Source organism: Eucalyptus grandis, chromosome 3 (genome assembly GCF_016545825.1).
Source record: "Eucalyptus grandis isolate ANBG69807.140 chromosome 3, ASM1654582v1, whole genome shotgun sequence".
NCBI lineage: Eukaryota > Viridiplantae > Streptophyta > Magnoliopsida > Myrtales > Myrtaceae > Eucalyptus > Eucalyptus grandis.
The window spans coordinates 7,654,715-7,670,013 of NC_052614.1; the positions used below are offsets into that span (position 1 = coordinate 7,654,715).

General features: G+C 37.9%; 1 protein-coding gene across 1 annotated transcript; it reads right to left on the reverse strand.

Annotated features, from left to right (window-relative positions):
- Positions 1-7,471: 7,471 nt before the first annotated feature.
- LOC120291610 (ankyrin repeat-containing protein BDA1-like) lies at positions 7,472-9,080 on the reverse strand. The gene is made up of 2 exons (XM_039309264.1): positions 8,517-9,080; positions 7,472-8,089 (listed from the first exon to the last, which is right to left on the reverse strand). The coding sequence occupies exons 1-2, from the start codon at positions 9,078-9,080 to the stop codon at positions 7,472-7,474; spliced, it is 1,182 nt and encodes a 393-aa protein (XP_039165198.1).
- Positions 9,081-15,299: the final 6,219 nt, after the last annotated feature.

Here is a 15,299-nt window from a genome sequence, read left to right on the forward strand (position 1 = left end):
AATGTAGATAAAATTAAAATAAATATAGCGTGAAGTGTAGAGCTGTAATTAATTGTCCGGACCAATAACTTATTTCCATATATCATAACTATGATGATTTATAAATTAATAACTCTTAGCTTCTGAATATTTCTAGGACATTCATGTTTCCTTAAACCGCCTTTTTAGTGATAAGCTCACTGAATTTGACTAGTGCATAGGCTTAGTACCTCAATTTGTCTATCTACAGCAGCCAAATGCAAATTTTGTTGCCATCTTCATCCCTCGAGTTGATGAACTTATCATCGCCTATGATATCTATCAAAACCTTCAAAGTTTCAAGTTTGTTGTGCTTCACACATAGATGCAGGATTGTCTGGTCATGTTTAGTGATACCACGGGCTGCATCAGGAGGTCTTGCTCAAACCAAGCGTTCCAACACATCCACATGCTCTTTCATGGCCACAACATGAAGAGGTGTTTTTTTTTTTTTTTTTTTTGGTATTCATCATAGATGGAACATATTTCCAAGCTAACTCTTAACAAGCTTTCCACTATGTTAAGATACACCTTTACTGCTATGAGATGAAGAGGTGTCAAACCCTAAGAATTTTGCGCTTTTGCTAGCTCGGCCTTCCAAACTGGAACCTCTTTCACAAATTCCAAGTGGCCGAGCATGGCCACGATCTGCAAGGAAGTCTAGGTTTGATTGCCAATCATAATTCTATCGAGAAGCAGCATATCTTTTTTGAGGAACTCAAGAAAAGAAAGCAAATTTCCTTTCATGGTGGCTTCTCTAAGCTCGAGCTCCATCTTTGGATCTCTATAAAATAGAGTTTCGAAATACTCACTCCTCCATTTGAAGACTTCGAATAAAAACCGTCACAACCCAAGTCAACCTTCACAGTAGACTTGACGAAGACCGAAACAAGATTGGTAGATCTATCTCATCAGCAATTATTTGTCTCAGTTTCTGCAAATGTCTTAGGATGTCAAAAAAGGTAATGACTCCTGCAGCCCACCGCGGGTATGTGGGGATTCGCCTGTCGGCCATTTTCTGCCGAGTCCCGTCTCCATTTGGTCCTATAGAGGTCAAGTTCGCAGACGTAAGACGTCCCGTTGGAGCCATGACATCCTTTGATGATGAAAACAGCCACACTCTGTTCATGCGAATTGTTGTAAACGTGAATTACTTTGAAAGGACATGAATTTCATCGATTTATAAGAAACAATTTTTGCACTAATGTTCGATCAATTGGAATGAATCATGACCTAGGAAATTTCACAGAAATTATTCTACTATATGGGTGTGTTAGGAAGATAGAAACAAATGAGCAATGGTATCATTATCATATTAGAAGTCAGCCTCCTCAACACGGTAATCCCAGTGATTTCGAGCTTGCAAATAGTTTAAGCTCAATGTGGAGGCATCAGCCTTGCTATACCTTCAAAATTCCGCCAAAGAGAGTTGATCTTCTTTTTCTTCCGTTAAAAATTTCAAAGATTGAAGGACCATAAGCTCCTGATTGATTTGATCAGTCACGAAAGTCCTCTATGGTACTAGGCAGGGAAATGAATCACAAAGTATGTATCCCCTGCCGCCACAGGAACGGTTTTCTTATTTAAATGAAGAAGCCTAGGATGATTGTGTACTCAAACGCTTGGTCAGATGTTACTCACGACTCTATATGTAATGATCCGATCCGATGAGGGTGGAGAGTGGTTGTTAGGGCGAGAGGCTTCTGACAAGAAGCGGCTCTTGGCAAGCTTCTAAAATAGCGAAGGCCCAAGGGGGAAAAATAAACTAAATTGTGCACTGAATAGGAGCAAAGCAGTACTAAGATATATAAGTAAAAATCGAATGGCAAGTTTTTATTTGAAACTTCAAAGTTAAACTCGTTCAAGCTAGAGCATTACTAGGATGGGTGACATTTTGGAAAAGTGAATGCCCGTATGTTAAAGGAAAAAAACATGAGATTCATTATGGCATGGGCTAAAGAGGATAATATTTCAAGGGAGTTAATCCAAGGATGTTACAATATGGTATCAGGGTGAGACCCTCTCCAATAGGTGTATGGTTCAGAGACAAACCACATGGAAGTTGATGGGCCCATAACAACCCAGTCAAATTAGGATGGGGAGTGGTCGCCAGGTCGAAGGGCTTGAATAATAAGCGGTTCTTGGTAGGCTTTAAGGATGACAAAGGGAACAAGAATGAATCAAAATATGCATTGAATAGAGGAAAAGGGATTTTGGGATGTGTATGTGTATGTGTGTGAATTTCAATATGGGACGAGCCAAAATAGACAATACCTCAAGTAAATTAATTTATGGATATCGCCTATGTAGCATTGACACGGACACGTGACACGCGACACGACACGACACGCAAACACGTCATTTATTAAAATATAGAGAATTCCGACATGTTCCGATATGTTATTTCATATATAAATGCAAAAATAAATAAATAAGAAAAAAAGAGCATATAATTAATTTATACTAACAATATTAATCCAACATTTGTTAATATCATTCATTGTTTTAATTTAACAGAGATTGAATGAGAAATTCAAAAATTGCAAACATGAAAGGGTAAACTTGAAGAGTCTTACCAAAAAAAAAGAGAGAGTAAACTTGAAGAAACATGTCCTATTTTCTTATACTTGTCAGAGATTAGTGAGATTTCTTATAGTCTTAGACAGAGTTCGGAGTTCATGATATAGACTAGCTTGGAGCTCCTCTGCAAAACAAGGTTCGAGAAAAATTAAAATCCAGGACAAGAACTCTCGAAGTATGACCAAAAGAAAAGGAAATCACTAAATTCGCCATGGAAAATGTGAGAGATAACTCACAAGCCAATAACATAGACCAAAAGAGATAACTCGCAAGCGATGCTTGCGAGAGGTGGAAAGAAGCAAAAAATATTATAACTTTAAGTACTTGAGGGCAATGGAACAACGCCGATGAAGAGAGGGGCGTTCCATCGTCACTCACGGGAAGATCAGAACTTATGAGTGAGAAACTTGAGAGTAAGAATTTTCTTTTTTCCCCTTTATTTTTGTTATTTTCATTATTTTTTCATATATTTACATTTTGACCCTTCAAGTATTGAAAATTTTTAAAATTGACCTCGTGCGTGTTGGAATCGCATGTCGGAATTTCGGACTCGCATGTTGGGAAGAGTTGACCACGTGTCGGATTTTCCGACACTCATTAACTGCGTATCGGAATGTGTCGGAGTATTGGACCTGACACGAAAACTTCCGGAGAGTGTCAGTGCTTCTTAGGATATCGCACTATAGACCTAGTCAAACTTGGCATTGCAGATAGGTTATAGATATCTGGAATCTACTTGCAAATATTTCTTAAGGGAGTCGAGAAGAAACCCGCAATCTCTTTCTCAAATGTGTGTTTTGGCAAATGGAACTTTAATTTGTTTGTAAGTCCCTGCTGTAGATTGCCCTAAAGGAAGCTACCATTCTCCTTTTGATCGTCGCTTCTCTCTAAATGCTTCATTGCGACGATGTTCTTCCCTTCAACCACTACCAGACATTTTTCTCAGCTGCTACAATGTTACAATAGCCTTCCCCATAGAAATCTGAGAAACGCACTCCCTCATTCAAAAAACTTTTAGACATGATGGAAATCTGAGAAAAGCAACACTCTTTTAGAAACGTCTTTGGCGTGAAGTGGGCGATCGTGAGTTACTCATTACAGTAACATGATATTACCAAGAATCAATCATCCGCATTCTGCATCACCCTTATTCTTATCTGCAAGTATGTGGCCTGGTTCATCCAAAAGTCCTAGGGATGTGAGGTAAGGGAACGAAATTTCAAGTTCGTGTGATGATACAACCTATATATAAATAGAGGCTATTCCTTCGTTGGTTAAGTGGATTCATTCACAGATATGGCTTTTGCCCCCAGGTGTGTCTTTATGCGTGTTTGCGCATGTGTGTTAAAACTTGAGATTGGCCAATTTGAGCGGCAAGAACATTGAGCATAAGAATCTCCTAAATCAGAATTGAAGATTTTTGAAGAATTATGTACTGATAGAAGACTCTTAATAGAAAAACATAGTGTCACAGTCCCCGAGGCCTTCTCACAATGTTAGACATGATTGGCTAAGATTAATGACCATAATTTTCTACTGTACTTTCGCCGAGCAATCAAAGATATATCAACATCATTCCTTTCCTTTTTCTTTCGAATATGGACATGTATGAACGCGTGACCTTGAAGTAGCGTCACCACCAAATGGTCATGGATCTATCCCCCAATTTCCCAAGCGCTGCATGTCAACTTCAAAAGCTTCTGCTATAGTCTTATTTGGGCCTGCACATTACCTAATTCTTCAGGAGGATTATTCAACTTTATGGATTGTGTTAGGAAGGTGCTTGAGTGCATTTACTATTAGTCTTCCTACCAAAATAATCACAAAATTTTGAGCATATGAATCTGCTATATCATAATTGAAGTTTTTTAAAGAATTATGTATTGCTATTAGACTCTTAATAGATAGACGTAGTGTCATAGTCCCTGAGGCCTTCGCACAATATTAGACAAAGATGAATGACCACAATTTTCTACGGTACTTTTGCCGAGCAACAATTAGAGATATATCAACATAATGCTTTTCCTTTCTTTGCGGATATGGACATGGGTGAACACGTGACCTTGACCTACATAGACTAAATGCAAACAGTGTCACCACAAAATGGTCCCTGGCTATATCCCGCAATTCCCTAAAAGCAGCACGTCAACTTTAAAGACTTCATCTCTTCTTGTTCCTCCCTCTCTCTTCCCCTCCTGAACTTTTTTTCCGTCTCTTCCACTCTCCCCGAGGAATGTCCATCGATTAGTAGGGTGCACTTTGATCTAACCAACAAGAATGAGTTCTTTATTTTTTTCTGTTGATCATAAATTCCAATTAATTGTTGATCTACGATTTCATCGATTATACTTGTTTGTACAAATACCTCGACGATTCCCACTCATTAATACATATAGACCAATAAGCATATATTGGGTTGCTACGGAAATGGGAACCCCAATAGCTAGAGACAAGAGTTGAAGCCCCAAAGGGAGAATTGAGAATTTTTTAATAGGAGATCAGAGTGGGTGGTGTCCACCTGATTTTATCAATTTGCAAATTCTTCCTCAGTTAGTTAAAAGGATGAAATTGGCCGATATTATGACAATACTAGGTAGAATAGTATTGTATGTGCCAATTGCTATTTAGCTAATAAGCCCGTGGATATTGAAGTTTTGTCTGGAGTTTGCTCCCAAAAATATAGCCATCCCTACGCCCTCACATCAATCCCACAAGCCTCTCAGGGGAGGGGGTAGGATTTGATCTAGGTCTCTCTCTCCTCTCCCTAGTTCCTTTTTTCTTTTATGTCCTTTTGTTTCTTTTTCTAATTCTCTCAATCTAGTTTTAGATCTAGGAGCTTTGCTCTCCCGATTTTATATTTGTGAGTTTTTTATATCCAATCTAATTTAGATTTTGAAGTTTTAATAAATAAGTGCTTCGCCTCCAATTTCAATAGTGTTCACAATAGTTTCGGTATCAACTATGTGCTCATTCAACGTATTTTCATTCAAATTTTTGGCATCTCACATTAGTTACAGGGCTCGCTCTCACAAATGTCAAATCTGAAATTTTTCAATATGTTTATGTTGTCTCCATATGGTGATGGTATGGGGACGCCGAACTTAGGCGCACACCACCTAAAACCAAAGTCGTAATTATGGATGGAAATCTCAATGTGAGCTTATCACTAATACTACTATGTAATTCGATGATTGGCTACCGATCATTTTGCTTAGAACCAATTATAGATCCATTCTTGAAGGACAAGCTTATGATGATCTCTGTCAACCATGTTTTGATGAAATGCTTTGATTTCTGGCTTTTTGTTTATTTTAGAGCCCTATGGGTTTGTTTTGTTACTATGACTTTTGAGATTCCCTTTCATATATCAGTTTGATAATGAATGTAAATTTCTTTTTGACCAAAAAAAATTCAAAGACTTCTATTATAATCTTATTTGCACACTGCACATTACCTGATTCTTCAGGAAAATTATTCAACTTTATGAATTGTGTTAGAAGATGCTTGAAATGAGCGATAGAGTCATGAGTGCATTTGCAATTAGTCTTCCTACCAAAATAGTCACAAATCATTTAGAGCCAGCAAAAAAATTAAGCATAATGTGTGATCAGCAATCTTGCTATAAATTTGATTGTCCATTTCTATTTGAAAACCAGTTAGCATTTGAAGGTATGTTCAGCAAAAAGAAATGATCATAAATTGGAGAAGGGAAAGATAATTTAAGAACGGCAAGATAATATCGAGATGTCGTCACTAGTAATTATCCAGCATTATTAAAATTTTCTTCAATTAGTCAAAATTGGTAATTGATTATTTTGTATTATTCAATTAATAGTAATAATAGCTTACTTTTATATTTCGTAACTCAACAATGGAATTACTAAATAATCGTCCTAAGGGAAATTTTCCTCAACTAGTCATAACTTGTAGTTCCCGTCCTTAATAATTATACCTCCAGCAATTGTAACTTGCCTGAAATCATCACGATCTCAATCGCATGTCAAACTGGTACTTTCCCTTTTGTGTGGTGATTGAGCTAATACAGTTTGAAACAAAAATTTCTATCACATAGCAATAAACTATTGGGATAGTAAGGTACTTGAAATTGTCATAAGAGGCTCAGCTTATAATGAATTATGGACATCGGCAATCGTAAATCAGTCGCTAGCCCATGTAGGTGGTAGGTAGTTCTCTACTTTTATAGATAGTAAATTACCTCAAGTTATTGTAAGCTCGAAAGATCATAATGATTATAATTTTTATTGAGATATCTAAGCAACCTAAAGTTTACTTTTGATTTTCCTATTCTCAGTAAATCTACATAAATAATCCTTCAAATTCGTAATCAATGGATCCTATCTATAAGTAATAATCCTTTCAACTATCGTAATTTTGTTGTAATTAATCGTAAAACTTGCAATTCCACTGGAACAAACTTCCTTAAGTAGGGGGTCATGGTGGTGGAGTTATGTGCTAGTCTCCCGAGGTCTTACGTCTAAATAGTGGCTTGCGAAGACGTCTGACGGTGCCACCGGGTATCGGAGGGCGGTGTGACCCCATAAGGGAGTCTCAGGCGGTTCCTCAGTTACCAAAAAGAAAACTTCCTTAATTGTCAATAAATTACCGCTTTAACATGTTCAGCTTACGCTATACAAAATTGATCCCATGGCTGAGATTTTTGGACTTTAAATCCAATAATCATTCTTTTTTTAAACTGCCACAAATCAAATCAATTAAAACAGCCAGTCATTACACATCTAAATTCCATCTTTTACATAAATGCAACACTCTTAAAACATTTATTGTTTTCACGAGCACATACCATGCTCTAATGCATCATAGCTAAGTTGTCTAATCGGTACACTGAACAACACTAAACCGCATCACCCCCTGGCCTGCGCTGTGTCCAGCGTTCGCGGACGAAATATAGGACCTTGCGTACCAATTTCAGGATTAAGCGAATAAAGTGGCACAGAAAAAGAAAAGCTAGCACTACTAATCCAATTTCGAAAGCTAGCATATGTTCCTCCGCCTGATCGGAGACGGATACGGAGATGAAATAACTTGTCGCCATGAAGGTTATCGCAACCCACGTAACCAACATTGCAATCCATGTGATGATCCGATGCCGCTTTAAAGGAAGACCGCTTATGAAAATCATAACAATGCTAAGTGATGCGATGAAGCTTATCGTGTTACATGATATGAAACTCCTGTACAAATGCGAGAGCTCATTGCTTGCACTAGGTGCTATATTTTCTTTATCACTCCGGGAATTTCCTTTAGAAAGGCCACTTGGTGGGGTAATAGTGGCTTGGAATGCCATGGTAGCTAGCAATGCCGCTACCACCATCAGCGTCTTATGCATATTGTTTTGCCACTTTCTCTTTCTTTCCTCGCTTTCGCCTTGTGCTAATAGGTCGAGTGCTGTGAAACCTCTGAAATTCTTAATGTTTGGTTTGACTCCTTTATTAGTCAAGAAGAGCATAGTCTGCACAAAAGTAACACCAGAATGTAGTAATGGGGGTCAAATTTGAACTAGACAAGCCCACGTCACATACTTTTCAGGATTAACTTCGCTACTAACGTTTTTCAGGCCTCTAGTATTTGTGACTACTATTTGATGCCTTCAAAAGGGATACTCATCCCTTCTTGAAACTCTTTTGCTATTTCCGATTTGATGTTCCTTCTGATGTAGATAAAATTAGTATCAAAATAGCGTGAAGTGTAAAGTTGCAGTGAATTATATGGACCAATGACTTCCTCTTTTTTTAAATATCATAACCTGCGACGATTTATAAATGGATATCTTTCAGCTTATGAATATTCTAGAACACTCACATATCTTAGAACCGCCTTTTCTTATTAATAAGCTCCCTAAATTTGACCAGTGCAGAGGTTTGATTGTGTGAACATACCTTAGTTTCTCCATATGTAGCAGCCAAATGCAAAATCGTGTTACCACGTTGGTCCCTTGAGTTGATGAGATCACTAGGTAAGATATCTATCAAAAATTTCAAAGCTTCCAGTCTGTTATGCATCAAGCATAAATGCAGGATTGTCTGGCCATGTTCGACGGAACTATGGGCTGCATTAGGTCTCTTTTGAACTAAGTATTCCAACACAGCCACATGGCCTTTCATGGCCGCAACATGAAGAGGGTTTCTTTTGTATATGTCACAAACATTGCACATATCAGGGTTGACTCTTAACAAGCTTACCACTATGTTAAGGTACCCTTTTGCTGCTGCGAGATGAAGAGGGGTTGATCCCTGAGAATCTTGATCTTTTGCCAGCTCAGCCTTCCGAGCCAGGATCTCTTCCACGAAATCCAAGTGTCCGAGCATGGCTGCAATGTGCAAAGGAGTCTCAGCTTGATTCTCAGTCATGTTTTTATTGAGAAGCAGCTGATCTTTTGCGAGCAACTCAAGCAAATAAGGCACATCCCCTTTTACAGCAGCTACGTAGAGATCGGACGCCATGTTTGGACCTCTTGAAAGAGAGTTTCGGAATTGGATCTGAGAGTTTCGGAATACTCATTCCTCCATTTGGAAACTGGAATATATACTGTCACGACCAAGTCACCTCCAGAGTAGGCTTGACGAAGACCGAAAAATGATTGGTAGATCTATCTCATCACCAATTATTTGTTCAGTTCCGGCAAATGTCCTAGGATATCAAAAAAGGGGACGATTCCTGGAGCCCATCGTCGGTTTGTGGGGAGATTCGCCTGTCGGCCATTTTCGGCCGAGGCTCGTCTACATTTTGTCGTATATAGGTCAAGTTCGCAGATATAGATGTCCCACTGGAGCCATGACGTCCTTTTGATGATGTAAAGCAGCCACATTATATTCGTGCAAATTGTTGTAAACATGAATTACTTTGAAAGGACATGAATTCCATCGATTTATCAGAAATAATTTTCGCGCTAATGCTCTATCAATTGGAATGAATCGTGACCTAGGAACTCTCATAGAAATTATTCTACTATATGGGTGTGGTGGGAAAATAGAAACAAATGAGCAATAGTATCACTAGCACATTAGAAGTTGGCTTTCTCAACATGGTAATCCCAAGTGATTTCAAGCTTGCAAATAGTTTAAGCTCAGCGTGGAGGCATCAGCCTTTCTATACCTCCAAAATTCCGCCAAGAGAGTTAATCTTCTCTTTCTTCCATTGAAAATTTCAAAGATTGTAGGACCATAAGTTACTGATTGATTTGATCAGTCACGAAAGTCCTCAATGGTACAAGGCTGGGAAATAAATCACGGAGAATGTATACCCCTGCCACCACAGGAATGGTTTTCTTATTTAAATGAAGAAGCCCAGGATGATTGTGTACACAGACGCTTGGACAAATGTCACTCACGACTCTATATGTAACGATTCAGTCGAATGAGGGCGAAGAGTGGTCGTCAGGCCAGAGCTTTCGGACAAGAAGCAGCTCTTGGCAGACTTCTAAAATGGTGAAGAGGGCAGATATGAGCTGAATTGTGCATTAAATAGGAGCAAAGTGATTATGGGATATATATGTAAAAAATGAATGGCAAGTTTTAATTTGGAACTCCAAAGTTAAACATGTTCAAGCTAGATCACTATTAGGATGGGTGACCTCTTGAAAAAATAAATGCCCGTACATTAAAGGACAAAATTGTGAGATTCACTATGGTGTGGGCCAAAAAAAGAAGATAATACTTCGAGTGAGTTAATTCAAGGATGTTATAATATGGCATCAAGGTGGAACTCTTTCCAATAGGTGTATGGTTCGGGGACAAACCACACGGAAGTGGGTGGGCCCATAATGACTCGGTCTGATGAGGGTGGGGAGTAGTCACCAAAACAAAGGGCTTGGATAAGGAGCAGTTTTTGGTAGGTTTTTAAGAGCGTGCGCGAAATTTGGAGTGGGATGGGCCAAAACAAACAATAACTGATGTCTCACTATATACCTACTCAAACTTGGCATCATAGATAGGTTATAGACACTTGGAATCTCCTTGAACTATTTCTTAAGGGAATCAAGAAGAAGCCCGAAATCTTTTCTGCAAATGTGTGTTTTGGCAAATCGAAATTTAATTTTTTTGGAAGTCCCTGCCGTAGATTGCCCTAAAGGAAGCTCCCATTCTCCTTTTGATTGTCGCTTATCTCTGAATGCTTCATTGTGACGATGTTCTTGCCTTAAACCATGACCAGCCATTTTTCTCAACTGCTACAATGAAATTATAGCCTTCCCCATAGAAATCTGAGAAATGCAACTCCCTCATTTAAAAAAGTTTTAGACATGATGGAAATGCGATAAAAGTAACTTTCTCTTTAAAAAAGTTTCTCAAAAAAGTTTTAGACAAGATAAAAATCTGAGAAAAGCGGCCTTCTTTTTTAGAAACGTTTTTGGTGGGGCAACCCTGAGTTACTCATTACAGTTCCATGATATTACCAAGAATCAATCATCTGCATTCTGCATCACCCTTGCCTCGTTCATCCAAAGGTCCTAGGGATGTGAGGTCAGGGAACGATTCTTCAAGTTCGTGTGAGGATACAATCTATATAAAAACAGAGGCTATTCCTCCATATGTTCGGTGGATTAATTCACAGATACGGCTTTTGCCCCATGCATGTCTTTTTGCATGTTTGCGCACGTGTGTTAAAACTTTAGATTGGCCGATTTGAGCGGCAAGGATGTTAAGCATAAGAATCTCCTATATCAGAATGATTTTTGAAGAATTGTGTTGATATTAGACTCTTAATGGATTAAAACAGTGTCATAGTCCCCGAGGCCTTCTTACAATGTTAAACATGATTGGCTAAGATCAATGACCATGATTTTCCACGATACTTTCGCCAAGCGATCAAAGATATATCAACATCATTCCTTTCCTTTTTCTTTCACATATGGACATGTATGAATACGTGACCTTGACCTACATAGACCAAATGCAAGTAGTGTCACCACCAAATGGTCCATGGATGTATCCCCCAATTCCCTAAATGCTGCATGTCAACTTCAAAAGCTTCTGCTATAGTCTTATTTGGGCCTGCACATTACCTAATTCTTCAGGAGGATTATTCAACTTTATGGATTTTGTTATGAAGATGCTCAAGTGCATTTACGATTAGTCTTCCTACCAAAATAGTCGCAAAGTTTTGAGCATATGAATCTCCTATATCATAATTGAAGTTTTTTTGAAGAATTATGTATTGATACTAGACTCTTAATAGATTTAGTGTCATAGTCACCGAGGCCTTTACACAATGTTGGACATGATTAGCTAAGATAAATGACCATATTTTTCTACGGTACTTTTGCTGAGCAATTAGAGATGTATCAACATCATTCCTCTCCTTTTCTTTCGAATATGGACATGTGTGAACACGTGACCTTGACCTACATAGACCAAAATGCAAACTGTGTCACCACAAAATGGTCCACAACTGTACCCCTCGATTCCCTAAAAGCAACATGTCAACTTCAAAGACTTCTATTATAGTCTTATTTGAGCCAGCGCATTGCCTGATTTTTCAGGAGGATTATTCAACTTTATGGATTGTGTTAGGAGGATGCTTGAGTACATTTACGATTAGTCTTCTTGCCAAAATAGTCGCAAAGTTTTGAGCATATATGAATCTACTACATCATAATTGAAGTTTTTTGAAGAATTATGTATTGATATTAGACTCTTAATAGATAGGTGTGGTGTATAGTCCCAGAGGCCCTCACATAATGTTAGACATGATTAGTCAAGATCAATGACCATAATTTTCTACGATACTTTCGCTGAGCAATTAGAGATATATCAACATCATGCTTTTCCTTTCTTTTCGAATATGGACAGTGTGAACCCGTGACCTTGACCTACATAGACTAAATGCAAATAGTGTCACCAAATAGAATCACCACAAAATGGTTCCCAATTGTATCCCAAATTCCCTAAAAGCAGCATGTCAACTTCAAAGACTTCTATCATAGTCTTATTTGAGCCTGCACACTACCTGATTCTTCTGGAGGGATTATTCAACTTCATGAATTGTGTTAGGAAGATGCTTGAAATGAGCGATAGTGTCATAAGTGCATTCGCAATTAGTCTTCCTACCAAAATAGTCGGAAATGATTTAGACCCAGCAAAAAAATAGAGCGTAATGAGCGATCAGCAGTCTTGGTATAAATTTGATTGTCCATTTCTGTTCAAAAACCCATTAACATTTGAAGGTATGATCAGCAAAAAGAAATGATTATAAATTGGAGAAGGGGAAGATAATCTATGAACAGCAAGATGACATCGGGATGTAGTAATTATCCAGTATTATCATAATTTTCTTCAATTAGTCAAAATTGTTAGTTGATTATTTTGTATTATTCTAGTATTAGTGATAACTTCCTTTCATATTTCATAACTCGACGATGGAATTACTAAATAATCATTCTAGGGTAATTTTCCTCAACTAGTCATAACTTGTCGTTCCTGTCCTTAATAATTACACCTCCAGCAATTGTAATTTGCCTGAAATCATCACGATCTCAATCCCATGTCCAATTAGTACTTTCCCTTTTGTGTGTAATTGAGCTAATACAGTTTGAAACAAAAATTTCCTATCACATAGCAATAAACCATTGGGATAATAAGATACTTGAAATTGTCATAGGAGGCACAACTTATAATCAATTATTGACATTTATAATCGTAAATCAGTCGCAAGTTTGTGTAGATGACAATGAGTTCTCTACTTTTATAGAAAATAAATTACCTCAAGTCATCGCAAGCTCAAAAGATCATAATGATAATAATTTTTATTGAGAAATCTAAGCAACCTAAAGTTTACTTTCTATTTCCCTATTCTTAGTAAGTCTACATAGATAATCCTTCAAATTTGTAATCAGTGGCTCCTGTCCATAAGTAATAATCCTTTCGACCATCTTGATTTTCCATAATTAATCGTAGAATTTGCACTTCCACTAGAACAAACTTAATTATCAATAAGTTACCACTTGAATATGTTTAGGTTACACTAAATAAAATTGATCCCATGGCTGAAATTTTTGGATTTTAAATCCAATAAGTCATTCTTTTTTAAACTGCCACAAATCAAATCAAATAAGACAGCCATCCGTTATACATCTAAACTCCATCTTTTCCATTAATTCAACAGGATTAAAACATTTATTGTATTCACAAGCACATACCATACTCTAATGCATCGGAGCTAAGTTGTCCAATCGGCACACTGAACAACGCATGCACTGTATAGCATCTCCTCTTTTATGGCCTTAGGTCTCAGGGCGCTTCTTCTGTAACAAACACATTTGCAGCTATATACAGCCACTAAACCGTATGATCCTCTGGCCTGCGTTCTGTCGAGGCTTTGCGGACGAATTCCAGAACCTTGCATACCAATTTCAGGATTAAACGAAGCGACACAGGAAAAGAAGAGCTATCAATCCAACCCATGCTAGCACCACAAGTCCAATTGAACCAATGAACGTTTTCAGTTCGCTCCCTAGTGTGAAGACAAATACGGAGATGGCATAAGTTGCCGCTGCAAAGCTTATTGCAACCCACATAATCAGCATTGCAATCCTCGTGGTGATCCAATGCCGCTTTAGAGGAAGACCACTTATGAAAAGCACAATGATACTAAGCGATGCAATGAAGCTGTTATATGTTAAGAAATTCTTGCACGCATTCAGGAACTTGTCTGTCATTACAGATTCACTCGCAGTATGTGCTGCAGTCGTTGCATCACTCATAAAATCTCCTTCCCAAAGGCCACCAGGTGGGGTAATGCTGGCTTGGAATGTCATGGTAGCTAGCAATGTCACTATCACCATTAGCGTCTTATGCATTTGCCTTGTCACTTTTCTTTCTTTTTTTGCTCATGCTAGTTTGGCGAATGCTGTGAAACCTCTGGAGTTCTTAATGTTTGGTTTAACTCCTTTATAAGTCAAGAAGAGCATTGTCTGCAGAGGAGTAACATCAAAATGAATCGATTGGGGTCAAATTTGAACTAGACAACCCGATGTTACGTATTTTTCAGGATTAACTTTGCTACTAGCGTTTTTCAGTCCGCTAGTCTTTGTGACTATTATTTGATGCCTTACTCATCCCTTGATGAAACTCTTTTGCTATCTCCGATTCTATGTTCCTTCTGATCTAGATAAAATAAGTATCAAAATTGTGTGAAGTGTAAAGCTGTAGTTTGTTATATGGACTAACGACTTCCTTCTTTTTTAAATATCATGACCTACAATGGATATCTTTTAGCTTCCGAATATTTCTAGGACATTAATGTATATTAGAATCACCCTTTTCTTTATTAATAAGCTCACTAAATTTGACTAGTGCAGAGGCTTGGTTGTATAAACATACCTAGCTTCTCTATCTGCAGTAGCCAAATGCAAAATCGTGTTGCCATATTTGTCCCTCGAGTTGATGAACTGATCATCACCCAGCATATCTATCAAAAGTTTCAAAGCTTCTAGTATATTATGCGTCATGCATAAATGTAGGATCGTCTGGCCATGTTTGACAACACTATGGGCTGCATCAGGTCTTGCTTGGACCAAGTATTCCAACATATCAACATGGCCTTTCATGGTCGCAACATGAAGAGGGTTTCTTTCATATTTGTTATGGACTATACATATATCAGGGTTGACTCTTAACAAACTTGCCACGATGTTAGGGTATCTTTTTGCTACCTGAGATGAAGAG